This window comes from Lachnellula hyalina (genome assembly GCF_007821495.1).
Source record: "Lachnellula hyalina strain CBS 185.66 chromosome Unknown contig00060, whole genome shotgun sequence".
Classification (NCBI taxonomy): domain Eukaryota; kingdom Fungi; phylum Ascomycota; class Leotiomycetes; order Helotiales; family Lachnaceae; genus Lachnellula; species Lachnellula hyalina.
Genome location: NW_022157174.1, coordinates 95,766 through 114,287, shown reverse-complemented (window position 1 = coordinate 114,287; position 18,522 = coordinate 95,766). Strand labels below are relative to the sequence as shown.

The 18,522-nt window shown below is 49.0% G+C and overlaps 5 protein-coding genes across 5 annotated transcripts; 3 read left to right on the top strand and 2 right to left on the bottom strand.

Moving 5' to 3' along the window:
- Window positions 1–1,976: 1,976 nt before the first annotated feature.
- amt1_4 (Ammonium transporter) lies at window positions 1,977–3,763 on the top strand (the record flags this gene model as incomplete). Its single annotated transcript, XM_031149402.1, has 4 exons — window positions 1,977–2,117; window positions 2,202–2,266; window positions 2,332–2,832; window positions 2,947–3,763. Coding segments are annotated over 4 exons (1,524 nt in total), but the record flags the coding sequence as incomplete, so codon positions are not given.
- Window positions 3,764–4,614: 851 nt separating this feature from the next.
- On the bottom strand, window positions 4,615–7,855 carry sin4 (Mediator of RNA polymerase II transcription subunit; the record flags this gene model as incomplete). The annotated part of the gene is made up of 9 exons (XM_031149401.1): window positions 4,615–5,528; window positions 5,576–5,866; window positions 5,918–6,028; window positions 6,077–6,187; window positions 6,243–6,462; window positions 6,519–6,964; window positions 7,014–7,260; window positions 7,319–7,679; window positions 7,728–7,855. The coding sequence occupies 9 exons, from the start codon at window positions 7,853–7,855 to the stop codon at window positions 4,615–4,617; spliced, it is 2,829 nt and encodes a 942-aa protein (XP_031005636.1).
- A 971-nt stretch (window positions 7,856–8,826) lies between these two features.
- Window positions 8,827–10,609, top strand: LHYA1_G004441 (NAD-dependent protein deacetylase; the record flags this gene model as incomplete). Its single annotated transcript, XM_031149400.1, has 2 exons — window positions 8,827–9,193; window positions 9,243–10,609. 2 exons carry the CDS (start codon window positions 8,827–8,829, stop codon window positions 10,607–10,609), a joined length of 1,734 nt encoding a protein of 577 aa, XP_031005635.1.
- A 1,120-nt stretch (window positions 10,610–11,729) lies between these two features.
- Window positions 11,730–12,875, bottom strand: LHYA1_G004440 (uncharacterized protein; the record flags this gene model as incomplete). Its single annotated transcript, XM_031149399.1, has 3 exons — window positions 11,730–12,260; window positions 12,332–12,730; window positions 12,780–12,875. The coding sequence occupies 3 exons, from the start codon at window positions 12,873–12,875 to the stop codon at window positions 11,730–11,732; spliced, it is 1,026 nt and encodes a 341-aa protein (XP_031005634.1).
- A 1,189-nt stretch (window positions 12,876–14,064) lies between these two features.
- On the top strand, window positions 14,065–16,788 carry LHYA1_G004439 (uncharacterized protein; the record flags this gene model as incomplete). Its single annotated transcript, XM_031149398.1, has 3 exons — window positions 14,065–14,136; window positions 14,175–15,795; window positions 15,842–16,788. The coding sequence occupies 3 exons, from the start codon at window positions 14,065–14,067 to the stop codon at window positions 16,786–16,788; spliced, it is 2,640 nt and encodes an 879-aa protein (XP_031005659.1).
- Window positions 16,789–18,522: the final 1,734 nt, after the last annotated feature.

The window sequence follows — 18,522 nt, the reverse complement described above, 5'->3', positions numbered from 1 at the left end:
CAGGATGGGTGATTGGGCGATTGTAAAGAAGATTGATGGATTTCAATTGTCATTATCATATCATTAGTTTAGCTGTGAGTCGTCGTTGGCTTTAGGTCTAAATCTCTTATCTCTGTGGCTCGAGCCGGGTGGGTAGGCGCGGCGTCATGGCCTAAAAGATACTAGAGTCGACGCCACGCACCTACAGTACCTACAAGGCGGACGGTATTCTTCATCCGAGTACGCAGGAGGGAAGGAGTGCGGGACGCTGAAGCACCCTTTTATTTCCTGACGCGGCTGAGATCTTGATAGGAAAACTAAGTCGCGGACCGAAGGGAAGGATTTATGCTTGAACTGTATAGTAAGTAGTACTGGACACCACCATTCTATTCTTAAAATACTCGGAAAATGATTAAGTGTAGGTAGGTAAGGTATCCAGTGCACTTGATTCACTTCAGCTGCCAGAAATAACATGCGTATGCGTGCAGCATTGCCAAGACGATACCATAGTTCGTGTGTGTCTGCGATGAAACTGCACATAGTTATCATATACTGTATTCCATCGAGACATTATACTCCGTACAGCAAGACAAAGCACCGAGATCGGATGTTGATTAGCTAGAGGACAAAGACTAAAGATCAAACAAAACTACCAAGATATGAATAAGTCACGGGTGGCAAGTCACGCGTCTACTGACTGTACTTACCTAGGTACCAAACCCAGAGCCTCGTCTAAGACACCTCGTACCACCGAAAGTGGACTGGTCAGGTCAGGTCAGGTCAGGTTGTGTTCCGGGATTCAGGTACTGTACAGTAGCCAATAATAGCCAGCATCTTAGCCTCTTCGACTTGGACTACAGTTACAGTATACTGTACTGTACTGTACTGTACTGTAGTGGAGGATCATCATTTCATTTCAACGCCGTTGTACAGCAGCGTTTGTAGAAGGAAGGTTACAGTCGATGGATGCTATGCTGACTGTTACTGTACCGAGGGCGTGTTGCTATTCCGTACAGGACAACGAGCCTTGGTTGCACAGAACTAAAAGAGTAGGTAGGTAGGTTGGTAGTACGGCAGGTTCCTCCGCCACCATGGTCTTGGCATCCCCGTGGCCCATGCTCACTGCCCATGCTCACACCCACGCTCATAAAGATAAGCGACAGGCAAATGGAAAGTCGTAACAAAATTCGTGGGGTCTGCTGTCGACCAATAGCAGCCTCGCATCCTCTTCCTTGTCTCTTATCTCTTATGGGGCTGACGGGAAGACCCTGTCCTGTCTAGAGGATCCACTAGTACGACTCACGCCTAATCACGACTCGAGAATTAGCCTGCACCGAAACTCAAGTCCTAATCGGGCTGGAGAACCGGCGTCTGCAGGCAGAGCTAGAGAGCTACGGAGGTAGGGCCTAGAGCTAGAAGAAATCTAATACACTTCTGCTTCTCAGAGAACCTTCGATTCCGAGTTCCCAGGTTGGCGGGTGTCGCCGTGGGTAGGAGATTGTCGGATTCACTCATCCACATGTAGAATGGTACAGTAGGTACAGTACAGTACTAGGTACTAGCAGCTAGGTACATATGTACGTACCAAACGCGTGCATACCAAAGTACGCAGTCCATATATATTGTGCATGTCCCCTCGTAAACCTCCTCTCTCTCCCCTTCGATCCCGCCTTGCCTTGCCTTGCGTCGACAACAAAGAATTAGGTATCTATCTATCTACCCAGGTAGTAGATCACTTGGTGAAAGGAGTTCCGACTTCTTCAACTGCCATTTTACCTTCATTCCCAGTCGATCCCCGACGACTGCCACACGTCAATTCTGGCTTTTAAATCCCCCACGGTCCGGCCTCGCATCCCACTCCCAAACCTCCCGAGCTTCTTTTGTCCGCGCCCATTCACCCTTTGCACTCCTTTTAAGTGAATCACAAACCCTCAAGCCTTTCGATTTCTCCACATCGATTCATCGTACTCAACAACTACACGAGCTCCAAATTTAGAATTGTTCGCAGCAAGCAACATACCATCAAGATGGATCCCTCCGTTCTCGATGCGCTAAACTACACCATTAAAGTGCCATACAATGGCACTGACATGACTGGAGGCGACTCCTTGAATGCCGATCTCAACATCTTCTACGATGTAAGCCACTCTGAGCCAGTCCGATCCAGAGACCTCAATTTCCAGCATACATGGGGCGCGCAAAGCTGACAACCATGACATTAGGCCGGTGATATCGCATGGATGATCACGTCTACAGCACTTGTGCTTCTCATGATTCCAGGTGTCGGGTGAGTGCAGCGCAGAACGTGCGTGGACTGTGCTACGTACAGAAGCTGACTTGTCACTCGTGTAGCTTCTTCTATTCTGGTCTGGCCCGTAGGAAGTCTGCCCTATCCCTCATATGGCTCTCCATCATGGCCACGGCCGTCGTCTCCTTCCAATGGTTCTTCTGGGGTTACTCTCTCGCCTTCTCCCACACCGCCGGCAAGTACATTGGCGACCTGGAGAACATCGGCTTCCGGAATGTTCTTGCTGCTCCCTCGGTCGGCTCGTCTAAGATCCCCGATCTCATGTTTGCCGTCTACCAGGGTATGTTCGCAGCCATCACTGTCGCACTAGCTGTTGGAGCCGTGGCCGAGAGAGGTCGCATGCTCCCATGTGTGGTTTTCATGTTTGTCTGGTCTACTATCATCTATGATCCTATTGCATGCTGGACATGGAATCCTTCCGGATGGGTTTTCAAGATGGGAGGTCTAGATTTCGCTGGTGGAACCCCGGTGCATATTTCTTCGGGATGCGCTGCCCTCGCATACTCTGTCATGCTGGGCAAGCGTCGTGGCCACGGTACTCATGAGTAAGTAACATTTCTTTCATTTTGAAAAAGGAGGGTGAACCTGGTGTTCATGCTTCCAAAAATACACTTTTCAGCTGTCCATTCAAGACCAAGTACTAACTTTTGTCATTCTAGGCTTAACTATCGCCCACATAACGTGACACACATTGTTATTGGCACTGTTTTCCTCTGGGTCGGATGGTTCGGTTTCAATGCCGGTTCAGCTCTCGCAGCCAACATGCGCGCCGTCATGGCTGCCGTGGTCACCAACCTCGCGGCATGCGTTGGCGGTATCACCTGGTGTGTGCTGGACTACCGTCTCGAGCGTAAATGGTCAACCGTCGGCTTCTGCTCCGGTGTCATCGCAGGTCTCGTCGCCATCACGCCCGGTTCCGGTTTCGTGCCCGCCTGGGCAGCAGTCATTTACGGTGTCGTGGGCGCAGCAGGAGCCAACTACGCCACGAAGCTCAAGTTCGTCCTGGGCATTGACGACGCACTCGACATCTTCGCTGAGCACGCGGTCGGCGGGCTCATCGGCAACATCCTCACCGCTTTCTTCGCCGCAGACTACATAGCGCATCTCGACGGCTTCAGCGTCATCTCCGGCGGCTGGCTCAACCACCACTGGGTGCAACTCGGGTACCAGCTCGCGGATTCCGTGTCCGGGGGCGTCTACTCGTTCGGCGGCACCTGCCTGATCCTCTTCGTCATGAACCTGATCCCCGGCCTATCGCTGCGCGCCTCGGAAGAAGCAGAGATCCTCGGTATCGACGATGCGGAGATTGGCGAGTTCGCGTACGACTATGTTGAGTTGACGCGCGAGGTGCTGAACGATATGGAGGATGCCGAGAGCAAGTACTCTGCCTCGCACCCGCAGCACGCCCACGTGCACGAGAAGCTCTCTTCGCCATCCCGGGAACATGTGCCTGGCCATGATATCGAAGCCCAATAGGCTGTTTCTGCGTTTTCTTTCATCTTCTTTCTATTGGACATGCAGATTAATATACTTTTTTTTTTTTTCGCTTGCAAGAAGGGGGAGGGAGAGAGGGTGTTCAGCAGACATCTATCCATCTATTTGATATGGTAGTCCATGGACGGCTAAGCTAGCTGACTTGTCGTGGAGGATAATTGAATGATAAAATACTACCTACTTCTGCGCCAAATACGGAAAACCCCTCCCTCCCTCCATCCATCCTCTTTTTCCTTTCTCAACTTGTTTGATCTGATCTTTTGTAAATCTGTTTATTAGACAAAGATAGATGTGGGGCCGGGGGAAAAGGGGGGGAGCTGGCTGGGCTGGCGAGTGGAGGAAGTAGAAGATTGATTGATAGGGCGGGGGAGATAGTTAATGGAATGCGTGATGTTGAGTAAACGTTCTGCTGTGTGCTCACTGCGTACCTACCTATGTGCCGTGCCGTGACGTGACTTTGTTTCTAGATTGTACTTGCTTGGTAACTGGGAAATATATATATGGTTTGGGGAATGAAAATGAATCGTGTGTATGTGTATGTGTATCACTAGATACTATCTTTCACGAGCTTTTCTTTGGTAAATTCGGCGATTGCATTATTGCAGTGCATTGCATTGACTGATCGATAGATTGATAGATATCCTACAGTAGGCGCCAGACAGATCCTTGTTAACTTTCAAGGCCCCTTACTACTTACTCACTTACCCAGCGTACATGGATGGCATGCATGGCTACAGTACGATTGATTAATTCTACCCATCCACCTCTTACTGCCCAACATCACGGAATTGAACTATAACCAGAATACACAAGACAGACAGACACAAGCTCGCTCAAGCAATCATCTCCCCCGGCGCAAGCGTATTCCAATACCCACTACAATAGCAGCGTCTCGTCTGCATAACCAACCACTGCAGCGCCCTCCTCTCCGTCAACACATCCTCCATGACCGCCGCGCACCTAGCACACCTCCTCCACCTCCTGCCCTCCTCGCCCTTGCGCGGATTGCTCAGCCAGCCCTTGCGGAAACAATCAATCGTGCTCTTCTGCGCCTTGCGCCGCGCAACACTCACCGCATCCTCATCCACTTCCAGCAGCGCGAAGTCGGCGAAGAAGAGTTTCGCTGGCTCGATCTCGCCGCGCACGCCTTCGAGGAGGCCTTCGGTGCGGAAGAGCTCCACGATGACGCCTTTGAAGGCTTCCGGGAACTGCCCGCAGAAGAGCATCTTGATCTCGAGCGTGTTGCGTGCTTTTTCCGCTTGTGGGGAGCCCGAGTAGGGCGGGTTGTTGTTGGTGTATGTGTTTTTGATGAGGGATGTTAGGGAGGCGAGGAGGGTTTCCATGGTTTTGGCGCGGATGATTGTGTTGCTTGTTAGGGTTGCAATTTGCATGTATGCGCTCCTTAAAGCGGGCGAGAGAGCGGGTGAGTTGTTTGGTTGTTGAGACGTGTTCGTGTTTGGGTTGGTGGTGCCATGCACCATTGCTTTGCGGGCGATGTAGTCGAGATGGGTGAGGCGCCGGCAGATTGCTGTTAGGAACCCACGGGTTGCGGAGGAGAGTAAGAGGTGTAGTGATATTGTGTTCGTAGAGCGTAGGTGGGCGTATAGTTCGGGTAGCGAGAACCCGTCAGCTTTTGTAAGGTCCATTGAGGAAGAAAGTGTTGTAGGAAGTGTGAGAAGTGTATCTGTTAACCAAGCCAAAAAGTCGAGGACCCAGCGGACAGAGCCCGCAAGCGCATTGATCACCTCTGCGGAAGTATAAGTATAGAAACAGCATTTCTTTTAGGGAATTTACCTGGATCTTCAAGCGGTGATGTCTTGTCGTTTGGATTTGCACCAGGTACGTTCAGGTTCGCGGCCATTGTTACAAGTACGACGATATTGCGTAGTTGGAGAACCAACCAAGCAAACTTACCCGAAAACGTTCTAGGGTTAAACTCTCCTTGAAAGCCGAGGGAGTTCTGGATACAGAGACATAGTTGGATGGTTGTATTCCTAATGAGAACGTCGTAATGCTGGTCTTCCGAATAATCCATGTGTGCTTTCAGTATTTTTGATAGTTCGATCAACCAGTCATAAGCAAAATCTATTCATGTCAGCTCGTCTCTGAGGAATTCCAGCTTTGATGACTGCATACTTAGCTTAACATATTTGTGGGCTGTAGCAAGTAAATCATCATAAGTAACGTTTCTCATTACTGAGGTAGAGCAAGAAAGAGCTAGAGCTGCTACTACAGCTGAATATTGCGCTGGCTAGAGTTAGGATGATCTATAGGAGGTACGAATGGAAAGCTTACAATCTTCCATACTTGACCCTATATCGCCCAAATGATAATCCAGCTGCTTCCACTTGATCTTGCCATCATTTCGAATCTGCACAACGGAGCAGCAACTCGGTGATAATGCGACTTGAAGGCCTCGAAGGGATCAGGATTGAGATCTGAGGCAACAGGGAGCACTTACAAGGTTCGTCTTCTGTATACGAGAAACCGATCTGGGATAGATGCCAAACGCGATCAAGGTCTTGATCAGTAAAGGTCTCAGCCATCGTAGTACGGTCTCGATAATCTACCGAGCTATCGCTATACGCGAAGAAAATGACTTTGCCAAGGTTCATAGTTTGCATGGTTAGCGCAATCTTGTTTACAGTAAAGCTGTCAAGCTTTTTCAAAAAGACAATAGACTTAATACCAGGTGTTAGTCTCGTGTGGTGGTATATTTAGGGCTTGCTAGACTTACTGGTGGCTGAGAACCAATACTATTTCTTCGGGAACTTAACTGTTCAAAGGCCGGGTGAACGCTCTGAGGCTTGTCGCGAATCTCCCATCTATCTACGGTCGTGTGAACATCTTGATTGTAATGGGTCATTGAAACTGGTAGATGGGAACGAATGGCGACAATAGTAGCAGGAGTTATGCGGCCAGACGCATCGCCACAAGAAGGCAAGAATTCCAGATGAGATAATTGGGCCATCGAAGACTCCATATTCGAAGCGTTCAAAGTCTCCGCTGGTGAGTCGTGAAGCCAGCTCGTCACAGCAAGATGGCGAGTTTTGATGGTTGGATTCAGTACCAGCGCAGCCGGAGGCAACTTTTCAGCCGTTTTAGGCAGACCCCAATCTACCAAAGCACGCACAGTTCGAAGTTGCTTTGAGGTTGTAGCAAAAGCAATCAGTAAAGTGTTGGCTGAAAGGAAGTTAGTGAGAGTCAAACTTTATGCATCCTAAATCCCTACATTTGTCAGGGCAGATCGCCGCGTGAGTGATTAGATCATCAGATGACACGATACTCTCCAGTTCTGTATGTGATTCATAATACTTGCCATTATTCTGGGGCCATAGTACGCGCAAAATACCGTTAGTAGTAACGCACACCAATGCGGATTTGGCGTGATTTGGGTGAAAGGGTCCAAATACGGGGGCTTGGGATGCCTCATACCGATAGTTGGACCCCTCCTTGATTGCTGGACCATTCAAAAAAGTCTATGGGACATGTTAAATAAGATGCTTGATTTTGCTCCAAGGAGATGTCTCGGCTTACTGGGCGATTTGGGGGATAGGGGGCTAGATTCAACCAGTAACATCCGACAACACCGTATAGATCATCGACTGGATCCTCTGTACATGGTCTATGTAAAGTAGGTTTGTTCAGAGATGAAAAGATAGATAGAATGGTCACTCGTCCGGCACAATCAATAACAGCCAATTCAGAGCCGGTTGGACTCCAGGAGAGATGCTTCAATGGACCACCGTCCAAAGTCGCAGTGAAAGCATTTGTGATGGTTGGTTCACTAAGACCCCAATCGCCAGTGCCTGGATGACAACGAAGATTCCTCAATTCAAGGGCAACCCCATTTGCGGTAATAGTTGCTATGCAGCCCCAATTTGACCAAGCAACGGTCCTGGTGAGAAGTGAGCATAGCACATGGAGCAAGGAAGGAGAAACTTACTGGCAGCAGCCACCTCCCCGAAGCTCATCGATTCTTTGATGGAGTTCTTTCGAAGGTGGAGGGCGTGTGGGGAGTGACAGGTCTGCTGCATCGCCGAATAGGTCATCCATGTCCATCCCATCGTCCATTTCTTGGTGACGGCTCCGGCGCAAGTATTGTGCTAGATGGAGTGGGGGAATATTGGAGGCATGTGATCAAAAAGGTAGGTGATGCAGATTGAATGGCGCGTTCAAGCAGAATACAATAGAGGCAGACAAGTAGACAAATAATGATAAAGAGGAAGAGTAGAAAGATCAGAAAGATCAGAAAGATCCGGTCAGGTGAAAGTCTGGAGCACCAAGCAGGTCGGCTGGAGTGGAGTTCTGGAGCTGGTAGCCTTGCGAGGTTTGACTGGATGACTGTATTGGATTGCAGGGATTGTGCGGGAAGTAGCTAAATATGCTATAGCGGCAACCTCATTGACCCAGCAACTTGAGAAGAATGTGCAATTAGATTCTATATGCTATACATACTAAAACTTTAAAGGACATTAATGGAGGATATTTGAATCATGTTGTTTCTGCTTTATGCACAACACAAAGAGAAACTAGCATCTACGGTATAAGACTATTTCAGCTTTACTGGGCCCGTCACTGTACTAAGTGCCAATTCCCCGCGCCCGCCTTACTTTCATCTCATCCTAAACGAGTATACGTCAGAAGTGATGGCGCTTTCAATCTATGAATGAATAAACTAGTAGTGGCACCATAATGTCTTTACTTTAAGATGTGAATGAATGAATGAATGATTTGAAGTAAAGAAACAATAGGAACGTTCGACCAAAGCTAGTGGATTCCAGGTGTTGCTGCTGCATCAAAACAACTCGCTTGTGTATAATAAGTACTTGTACTCTAGTGCCCGCTCCGCTGTTACAACCTCACGCCTCTTCGACCACGACCTCCTCACCACCAACGACCCCGAATTGTGACTCGACACGACAACCAACGACAGCAATGTTAATGAGAAGTAATACAGAGACATAACAATTTCGGCAACCTCCCCTCCTCCCTCCTCCCTCCCCTTTTCCTTCCGACCGACCGACTCTGCGACGAAGCCAGCGATGACTTGCAGCGCTTCGCCATGCTCCTCCCCGCTCTCCAGCATCGCATCGAGGTCCCCTTCACTACCCGTGGACTACCCATCGCCCCCATCCAGCAATGTGTCTGATAAAGGCGCATCTTCTCCACCCCGCGACGCGGCTGAGAGTGCGCCTGATCGCGAGGGCCCCCCTCCTGCGAAGAGGCGCAAGGTTGCTGGCCCAAAGGAATATAAGACCGAATACCTTGACTTACGCGCCTTAAATGAGAGTGATGACGAGGCTCATCACCGAGTTCAAGATTCCAAACTCAAGAAGCTCATGGAGACGTTGCGCTCGAAGCGTAAGATTGTGGTAATTGCTGGGGCTGGCATCTCAGTATCCTCTGGCAGTACGTAACCCCTTCTTACCAGGCGTCAATCTTGCTAACCATATGTCAGTTCCCGACTTCCGTTCTTCGACCGGTCTCTTCACCACCCTACGGAGCCAGCATAAGCTAAAAGCCTCAGGGAAGCACCTTTTTGACGCGTCGGTGTACCGCAACGATTCATCCACCAGTTCTTTCCATGACATGGTTCGAGGATTATCGAAACTGACGGAGAACGCAAAACCGTCGCCTTTCCACCACATGATTGCGACGCTAGCCGAGGAAGGTCGCTTGATGCGCTTGTATACCCAGAATGTCGACGGCATCGATACCGCTCTACCGCCGCTCGCCACCAACATCCCTCTTAATATCAAAGGACCTTGGCCAAAGACTATTCAACTTCATGGAGGCTTGACCAAGATGTCGTGTCAGTTGTGTAATAAACTGTTTCCTTTTGATGGGGCACTGTTTGAGGGCCCAGATCCACCTGCCTGTCAGGAATGCGAGGAGGCCGACGGTGTACGAATGGCCGCTGGCGTTAGAAGTCGTGGAATTGGTCGCTTGCGGCCGAGAATGGTATTGTACAACGAATTTAACCCTGATCAGGACGCTATTGGAGCCGTATCTACCGCCGATATCAAGAGTCGACCCGACGCAGTCATTGTTGTTGGCACGAGCCTGAAGGTTCCCGGAATCAGACGGCTGGCACGTGAGATGTGTGCAGTTACTCGAGACCGCCGAGGAGGATTCACGGCTTGGATCAACAAGGACCCCGAACCACTTGGCGTTGACATGAAGGACTCTTGGGACATGGTTGTCCGAGGCGAATGTGACGAAATCGCTCGTTACGTTGGCCTTCCGAAGTGGGACGACAAAGACTGTGGGGAGTATTGTAATGTTGAAAGGGAAGATGTACAGGTTGCGAAGAAGGCGAAGGGTATACTAGGAGTCGTGGTGGAGTCGAAACCACCGGAAGCCATCAAGACCGAGGGCATGCTCACACCCACCGACTCCCGGCATCACAGTCCGCAACCCTTGCCAAACACGAAGAAGCAGTTACCCCTCTCATTTGGTCCAGCGACGACTACGATTGCAGGGAAGGTTACGAAACCAAAGAAGAAGGCCATTAGAAAGCCATTGCCTTCCGCGAAGCCCAAGGAGAAGATCACCAGTGCTTTCACCAATACGAAGAAAGCAAAACTGTCGACCAGCAAGACCGCTTCGGCAAACATCAATGTTAACTTTCCGAATCTCAAAGGCAACACGAAACCAGCCAAGTTACCACACACACCATCGCGAGCAGCATCTCCTGCGTTTTCCAACGCCAGCAGTGAATTGACACCACCACCGTCCAGCAAGCCTGAAGTCGTCATTTATCAAGAGACGATTTCACCTTCAAGAATTCCTGGATTTTTGACAGGCATGATGGACCAAGCATAGTTTCGGTCCCTAATCATTAGCTATGGCTGTTGTCCTTGTCACCATTCATATTTGCATTCCGAGGCGTTACGGTCACATCAATCACCAAAGCATCATGCAGAGTTTTGGCAGTAGCAGGAGATTGTGCACCATATGTATACACAATACATCGGCGTTTGTTTTGTAGCATCATTATCAGGTTGGGAAAGCGTCGCACACTTTGGGTCAGGGGGTCAGGGGTTATTGGCTGGATTATCTATCCAGTATTTATGTAACTCCTGCTTGCTTGCTTTTATTTTGTTGCATTCTGAAGAAGGGAGGTATCACCAGTACTTTACTAGTTGTGGCTGGCTGGCTGTATTTAATGGACTCGGGTCTATTCTATAGACGGAAGGCCTTGGAAGCTGGCAGCGATGGATGGCAGGTTGGCTGGGCTGGCTGTTGTACATACATACATATCAAAATAATCATGGCACTGATATCAATGATACCTGTCTGTGCTTACTTGACCACTGTACTGTGACCGACCATACCAATCATTAGTAAAAGTTCTATATATACTACCTAGGCAGTTTTGTAAATTTCTCGCTCTGCATGCATTCCTCCTGTAATTGTAATTGTAATTGTCATTAGTAATTAGGACAGCTAGACAGTGCGAGAGTTACATATATCATCTCCATCTATCCTCATTAGCCTCCCTCCCTCCCATTCATTCATTCACATCCAAAATCGGACTCCTGTATTCTATTTCCGGGCTGGGTGAGATTGTCTGATATTGTTGCATTGGATTACAACATCCGTCGAGTGAGGTAGGGAGGTTCTTCGACAGTGCCCATGTACTGTAATGCGGGCTTTCGCGGTAATAGCAAGCAATGATCTGGACATGTATTGTACTATATACGGGCAGATACTGTAACTACTGTATGTGTCTTTGGAATTTCAGTATTGAGGTCAAGGTTTTCTCAAATTCTTTTTGGAGAAAGAAATTATATAATAGAGATTCAAATCAAAGCCGCCTTTGAAAAAATTGATGGTCAAGGAATATATCAGATGAGAACGACTGAAGAGGGGTGGGTATACTATAAAATCCGCATTTACACAAACGCCCAAGAAAAGACCTGCTATCCTATCCCAATTATGTTTAAGATCTCTTCGCGCCTTTCTTCCTCCCACTCAACGTCCTTATACCATCTTTCCCGCTCTCCTTAGCATCCGCCAACGCCTTCCCACCCCGCTCCTTCACATGGTGTTTCTCGGCCTCCTCACCCACATCATCCATCACATCCGGGCCGACAGTCGTGCCGTGCACCCAGTCCATCAACCCCCACGGAGAGTAATTCCCGCGTCCGCGACTCTCGCTGTGCGCGTCCTGCCTGCGCGCCATGCCGCCGAGCATGATGCCTGAGATGTTGGTGTAGCCGGAGAGCGTGAGCGTTTCTTCGGTGGTGGTTAGAGCGAGGGTGATGAGGTGGGTTAGCAGGTGGGTGCGGAAGAGCAGGGAGGGCAGATAGGTGGGGAGGAAGCGGATGAGGAGGTAGGGGAGCGGGTGATCGTAGTGGGCTGCGAAGGAGTAGGGGGCGGGGATGGAGTGGAAGTAGGTGTTGTGGAGCGCGGATATGTAGGTGGGGGAGCTGGGGTGCAGGAGGAAACGGTGGATGTAGTATTGGAGGATCTGGGAGGTATTATTAGCAGATGTTTGGGATGCGATATGAGGTATGTGAAGTGAGTGGGTTTGTTTATTACCTCGCGCAGAAAGAGTGATCGGATGACGTATTTCGCAATGGACCAGGGCATTGGCAGGGTTGTTGTGACTTGCAATGCACTTCTGATATGGAGGACTTGTGTGAAGAGTAACTCGATCCCTACTTGCAGCGCAACGCTCAACAAGATGTTGAGAAGACTAACTCCTATAACGAAATACCATGGCGGCCTGCCTCCCTTCCTACTACCCCGCGAACCTCCTGACCGCGTTGGCAAGGCTGCCTCACCTTGAGTCTTGATATTGACTATCACGCTCGGTAGGAGAGAGTCGAAGAGCAGGAAGAGTAAGGAAGGCAGCAGGAAGAATATTGCGCGAATAGCTAGTGTTCCGACGATTTCGACTTGCAATGGAGGAAAGGAAAGCACCATTGTACTCCAAGTCTGGAGCCGCATGTCAGTATTTCGTACCCATCATACATTTCGAACTCACCATATAGAAGAATAGCAGGTTCAAACTGGTCGAGTAAGTCCCTATAGAGGGACTCAAAAAGTACATTGCCGCAGGTATGGATAGATAGGCGCCCATATTTGCAGATAGTTACAAGGAGATCAGGGAGTCAAGTTAAATTCCCAGAAATAGAAAACATGTATGTATATAGAAGATAGAAGGAGATTTGAGTAAGACACTTGTCGGTTTCTCGAAGAACTTATCTGGTCGGGACAAGGTTTGTTATCTGGAAGCTGTTTCTTGGAAGCAAGCTGTCGCAAGGGCAAGCTCTCCTCGATGACCCCCCTATGACGCAGCTGTCTTAACGGGGTGTGATACCTGTGGTGTAACTCTGGCGTGGCCTTAGGTGTCGACCGGGTGGGCATATCAGATCAGCCCTGACCAACTGCAGTGGAGTAGAGTAGAGTAGAGTAGCCTGAATAGGGACGACCTTGAATGTGGACAATCGCAAATAGGTATAGGTACTGTACAAATGCAGTTCCAACACGGTGAAAGAATATACAATACTGGAATTCAGTGCGACCCATCATTGCAATTGCCCCAATGGAAAGTCATGGATGATTGATGCCCATTGCCGAAGCTCAGGGCAGAAAGATGAAGGTGAAGGTTACATACAATAATCTCACCGGGGAATTTAGATCTGGTCTCCTATTCGGCTCAGCCCAAATTAATTTGCTGGAGGGCAAGGGCCTTGAAGATCAACCCTTCCTTTTTTGCGATCATGGCGGTATTCAGCACGTATACGCGAGGGATAGTACTTATTATCCGGGACTCTTCTGTCTCTATAGAGTTCTGGCTCAAACTCAGTGTGAGTGAGACAGCTCCGTACCTCCGTATTGCTGCATTACCTGCAGGTGTCCTAGCGTCGGTTTCCCTTGGGCCTCAAAGGTGCATCGCGTACATATCTTGGGGTCCACCTCCACCTCCTATTCACATCTCAGCAGTCACAACAATACGGTCAGAGCGAAAGGAATTGACCAGAACAGACCGTTGGTTGCAGCGCATTGCATTCAGAAATCCTGCATTCCACCACCCCCATTAATCCGGTCCTCCCTCCAATGGCGCACTCTGCCTAGCTATCATCAAACCCGCATCGAGTCGAAATACCGCACACGTCCATTTGAACCAGCTCGCTGAAACATCAAGTCAGCTTGTCCACTGTTTGAAAGCAATGCAGCAGCGTCAAAAAGTCTCCTAGGTTAATAGAATCCCCCACGAGATCTTCTGGAACGGGCGCCGAGATCTACTGGCTGGGAAATCTACAACTATGGACTTTGATGCATCCCCCCTCCAATACCATACAGGGTACGGCAGCATGGCCGTCGAAAGTCTCTACAAGGTCCCTCCACACCGGTTAAAAACCGCGTACATATCCAGCCCGCCTCTCCCGAAGTTATATCGTCTTTGATAACATCGCTGTCCGTCATATCCTCACCTGCGAGTCAACTCTTTGACCACCCGAAATCGACGCCTGCTTCTCCCGCTCCAACGACAAGCACATTTGGGAATTTGAATGCTCACAACGGGTCAGAGTCGCCCAGTGGAAGCTTTGGACTGGACTACGGCGCGTATGAACAACCTTCTCTACGGGACCTTATTCAAGAAGAATCTCTCGATGAGCTTGCTGCAAGCCCTCCAGTTATACGGACTGCCAAACCACCCTCGGGATTTTCACCTCTGACTGCACCACGATCACCCCGAGACTCAGGTCCACTGAAAACCTTTTTGCGAGGTAGTTCAAGGCCGTCATCCAAAGGATCCGATCGGGACGATGACAGCAGCATTGGTAACTTGTCTATCGAGCCTGGAGTAGCGCCATCCCTCGAATTACGGCGAAAGTCATCCAGCGATAGTTGGGGCAAGAAACAAGCAAGGAATACAAGAGGATTGATGTATATGAGTTCCAAGGAGCGACTGCGGGAAAAGGAATATGAGCGCAAAAGAACAAGTGGGCCTACCATGGATCGAGTCGTCCTGCCGCAATTCGATGCGGACTCCTTCATGGCAGAAAGTGCCATTGGGGAAGAGCCGGAAGATTCATCATCAAATCGATTACCCATCGCCAAAGATTTGGGTGCACACCTCGGCATAGGAAGTCAAGGAGGTATCGGTTCTGGTAGGTTTATACCAACGCGAGACTCGTCTCTACGCAGATCACCGACCACGAAGAAGCGTTCATCCCAAAGATCAAGTCGGCAGAGTAGCAAGCATCGGACTAGTGAAGATGCAGGTACTACCGAGCAGGTGCAGAAACAGGATCGGAGACGGGAACGGAGTCGATTTGATGACCAGGCGTTATCATCAGAGGGAACTTCAAAAATGATGGAACCACTAGATAATTTGCAAATGCCACGTCCGCCGAAAGCAACGACACTTGCCAGCGAACAAGTTCCTGAGAGCGCCAAAGTGGACCAATCACGTATAATTGAAGAAGCAGAAGACGGGGCTCCTTCACCAGCTGTAGCCCAAAGAAAGCCACGCGGAAGTCCCAATCGATCCACAGGTGAGAAAAGGAGGTCTGGGAAGGTTCCCGAACCAATAGGAACTCCTAAGCGTACTGATTCTCGTTTGAAACGACTGTCGGCACCACTGAGCCCAAGAGGCTCAGAGAAGGACCCACATCAGAGAAGTAGTTCAACGCCTTTATCGAGAGTCGGGTCTCCTGAACCAGTCAAACCTCCTCAAATACACGTTGATGATAGGCCCTCCAGTGCCGACTCAATTGACGATGCCGTGGAGGCATATCTTTGTTCTCCTCGATTGTCACAAAAGATCAAGCATCCTCAGACTGGCCGAGCGATATCTTTCTCTGAAGTCGGGGATTCCGATGGGTTCGCAGTTTTCTGTTGCGTGGGGATGGGCCTGACGAGATACATTACGGCCTTTTACGATGAGCTCGCTTTGACGCTGAAGTTGCGCTTGATTACCCCAGATCGACCAGGGGTAGGACATAGCGAGCCTTATACTGATGGCACAGCAACACCTTTGAGTTGGCCCGGTATGTGGAATTGAATTGTTTAAGAAATCCTACTAACTTTATATAGATGATGTATATGCAATATGCCAGGCACTGAAAATAACCAAGTTTTCAATTCTTGCTCACTCTGCTGGAGCTATCTATGCCCTTGCAACTGCGCTCCGTATGCCGCAACACATCCGTGGACGTATCCACCTCCTTGCACCATGGATACCACCATCTCAGTTGAATGCCTTTGGGGGTCAGACGACATCACCTCCCAGTAATTCTATTCCAACATCTCAACGTATCCTTCGCGCTCTCCCAACCCCCATACTTAAAGCGGCAAATTCAAGTTTCATGAGCGCTACTAGCAGTTCCATTACTAGCAGCCTCCCGAAGTCACCGCGGCGCAAACGAAAGTCCACTAATCGTGACACTCCAGCTCTTACCAGTAAGAACACGGTCGCACTGTCTGTAGACAAGGAGAATCACGGGAGAAATTCTACCATCTACCCGGATCCCTCAGAGAAAAGTGCTCTAGCAAGAGCAGCCAAGAATCCTGAGGACCCGAACAATCAAGCCGCGATCCTAGCTGCGGCAGCCAGTAATCTTGCAGAAAAGGAGAGGCAGACAACATATGATACAAGACTTACACATGCGATCTGGGAACTTGCTACCACCGGTGCTAACCCTGCGGTGGATTTATTGGTATGCTTAGAAAGGAATCACACCATTGGATTCAGATACGTAGACATCACTCGAGCTGTTGTCATTCACCATGGCAGCAAAGACACCCGAGTTCCTGTTGAGAATGTTCGCTGGCTTGGGAAGACGATGAAGAGATGTGAAGTACGTGTCTTGGAGGGCGAAGGGCATGGACTGATGGCATCTGCTGCAGTTATGGGGGGTGTTCTAATGGAGATAGCAAGGGAGTGGGACGATTGGATGAAGGTCACTGGTGCGTCGACCACTAGTAAGTCCGAAGGTAGAAGAGTGTTGCGGGAAAGGGCTAGTGTTGGAGCGTTCAGATGAGGGTGTTTAGAAAACCCCGCGATAATAATTTTCCTTGGGAGACGACGAACTATGGGATGGTCTGGGGAAATGCGGGCTGGGTGTTGGAATTACAGTATAGTTATGAATGGGGACAGACGACCTGTACGAAAACCTGTTGCGATAAAAGGCATATAATCTACGATAGTAATATATAATTGATTCTTATTTCAAAGCGGAGACCAATTCACAACTGGTAAAATGTGTTTCAGCCGACTTTTCCTTGCATCAGAACCCTTAACAAACAAGCTCGGGATTCAGCGTAATGGGACGACCAATTACTCTTAATATGAGTAATATGGTCCCACTTTCTAGTATACCCAAATCGAATTTTCCATCAAAGACCACCACCATATACAAAACTGCCAATGACTGGTATATAGCATTAGCCGAGATGCAGATGGCAACACTGCACTGCTTTTCCAGCATGATGATCTATTCAGAGAACGACTGCAGGACAAAATATGCAGCCCGTCAACTATTTCGCAGACTAGCTAAACAGGGTCGACTGTCGATATTTGGATTTGCTGACTCCAAGACTACTGGTGCGACGTTATCGGCGCCTGATGGCTCGAGCTCGTTTCGACTTTAGCCTGATGGCTTCAGACCGGCCAATGTTCTTTTTAATAATAATAATAAGCAGATTACCGGATTTATCAACTGGGAGTTTACTTATATGGGACCGACGCAGTTTATTTTGAATCCCGCTTGGTGGCTCCTTATTAAAGTGCTGGAAATGTAGGAGGACGGTATTAATGACTGGGCAAGTGTTTATGAAAGCCAGCTGGAAACCTGGCTTTTGGAAATGGAAAAAGCTGAAAAGGATATGAAGCCTGGTTCTCTATTACTATCTGCATACATGAGGGAGAGCTGGGAAACAGGCCGCTTCTAGCTTGATTATGCTGCTAGGAAGATCTAGGCGTTTGATACTATCTACTGGAAATACTTGGATGAAAGGCTCTTTGGCAAGCGGGAATATTATGGCCCGAAAGAAGAAATATAGAAGTCAAGAGTACATCTTCTAGGAGAAGTGGACAGGAACAGACAGCAATGGAGCTACCAGTATAAATAAAGATGGAGGATCGAAGGAACGGGTCTTAGTTGATTGGGAGGCTTCTAATTGATTGAAACTCGAAGGTTTCTTCTACAGCTTTACCATCTTGAACAGCTTCCTCTGCAGACTTGTATTTATTCAAGTAGCACTTCAATGTGATGCCGTTATCAATCCGAATATCTTGCAACTGTACAAATCGCTCCCCAACTGTATTATAATAGCCATCCTTGTTTGAATATCTCGGTCCAACTCTCTACCATGTGAAATCATGTGATAGATCACGCATCAGCATAGTGAATTGCTTGCCCGACGCTAAGTAATTAGAGCCTGGTGCTTGGCAGGAGCAGGGCAGGTGCGTGCACAAGACCAGTCTCCGCATTTCAAGGGGCCGCGCCGCCTGCCATACCAGCGCAAAGTATATCATTGAATTAGTAACCTTCCCTTCCCTTCCCAAAGGAGTTTATTTGAAACTTCATACTTCTCTGTCCCAAATCCAGCACAATCCTCATATTGTCTCATCTCATCTCAATAAAGCGCCTCGGTTTTGAAACATTGGGAAGGCAGCCAGTATTTGAGACGCCCGCCCGGCCCCGTCATTGTAACACAGACATCGCCCTCATCATCCTCATCCATCCTTCCTCACGCCTTGGCATATTTCTCAC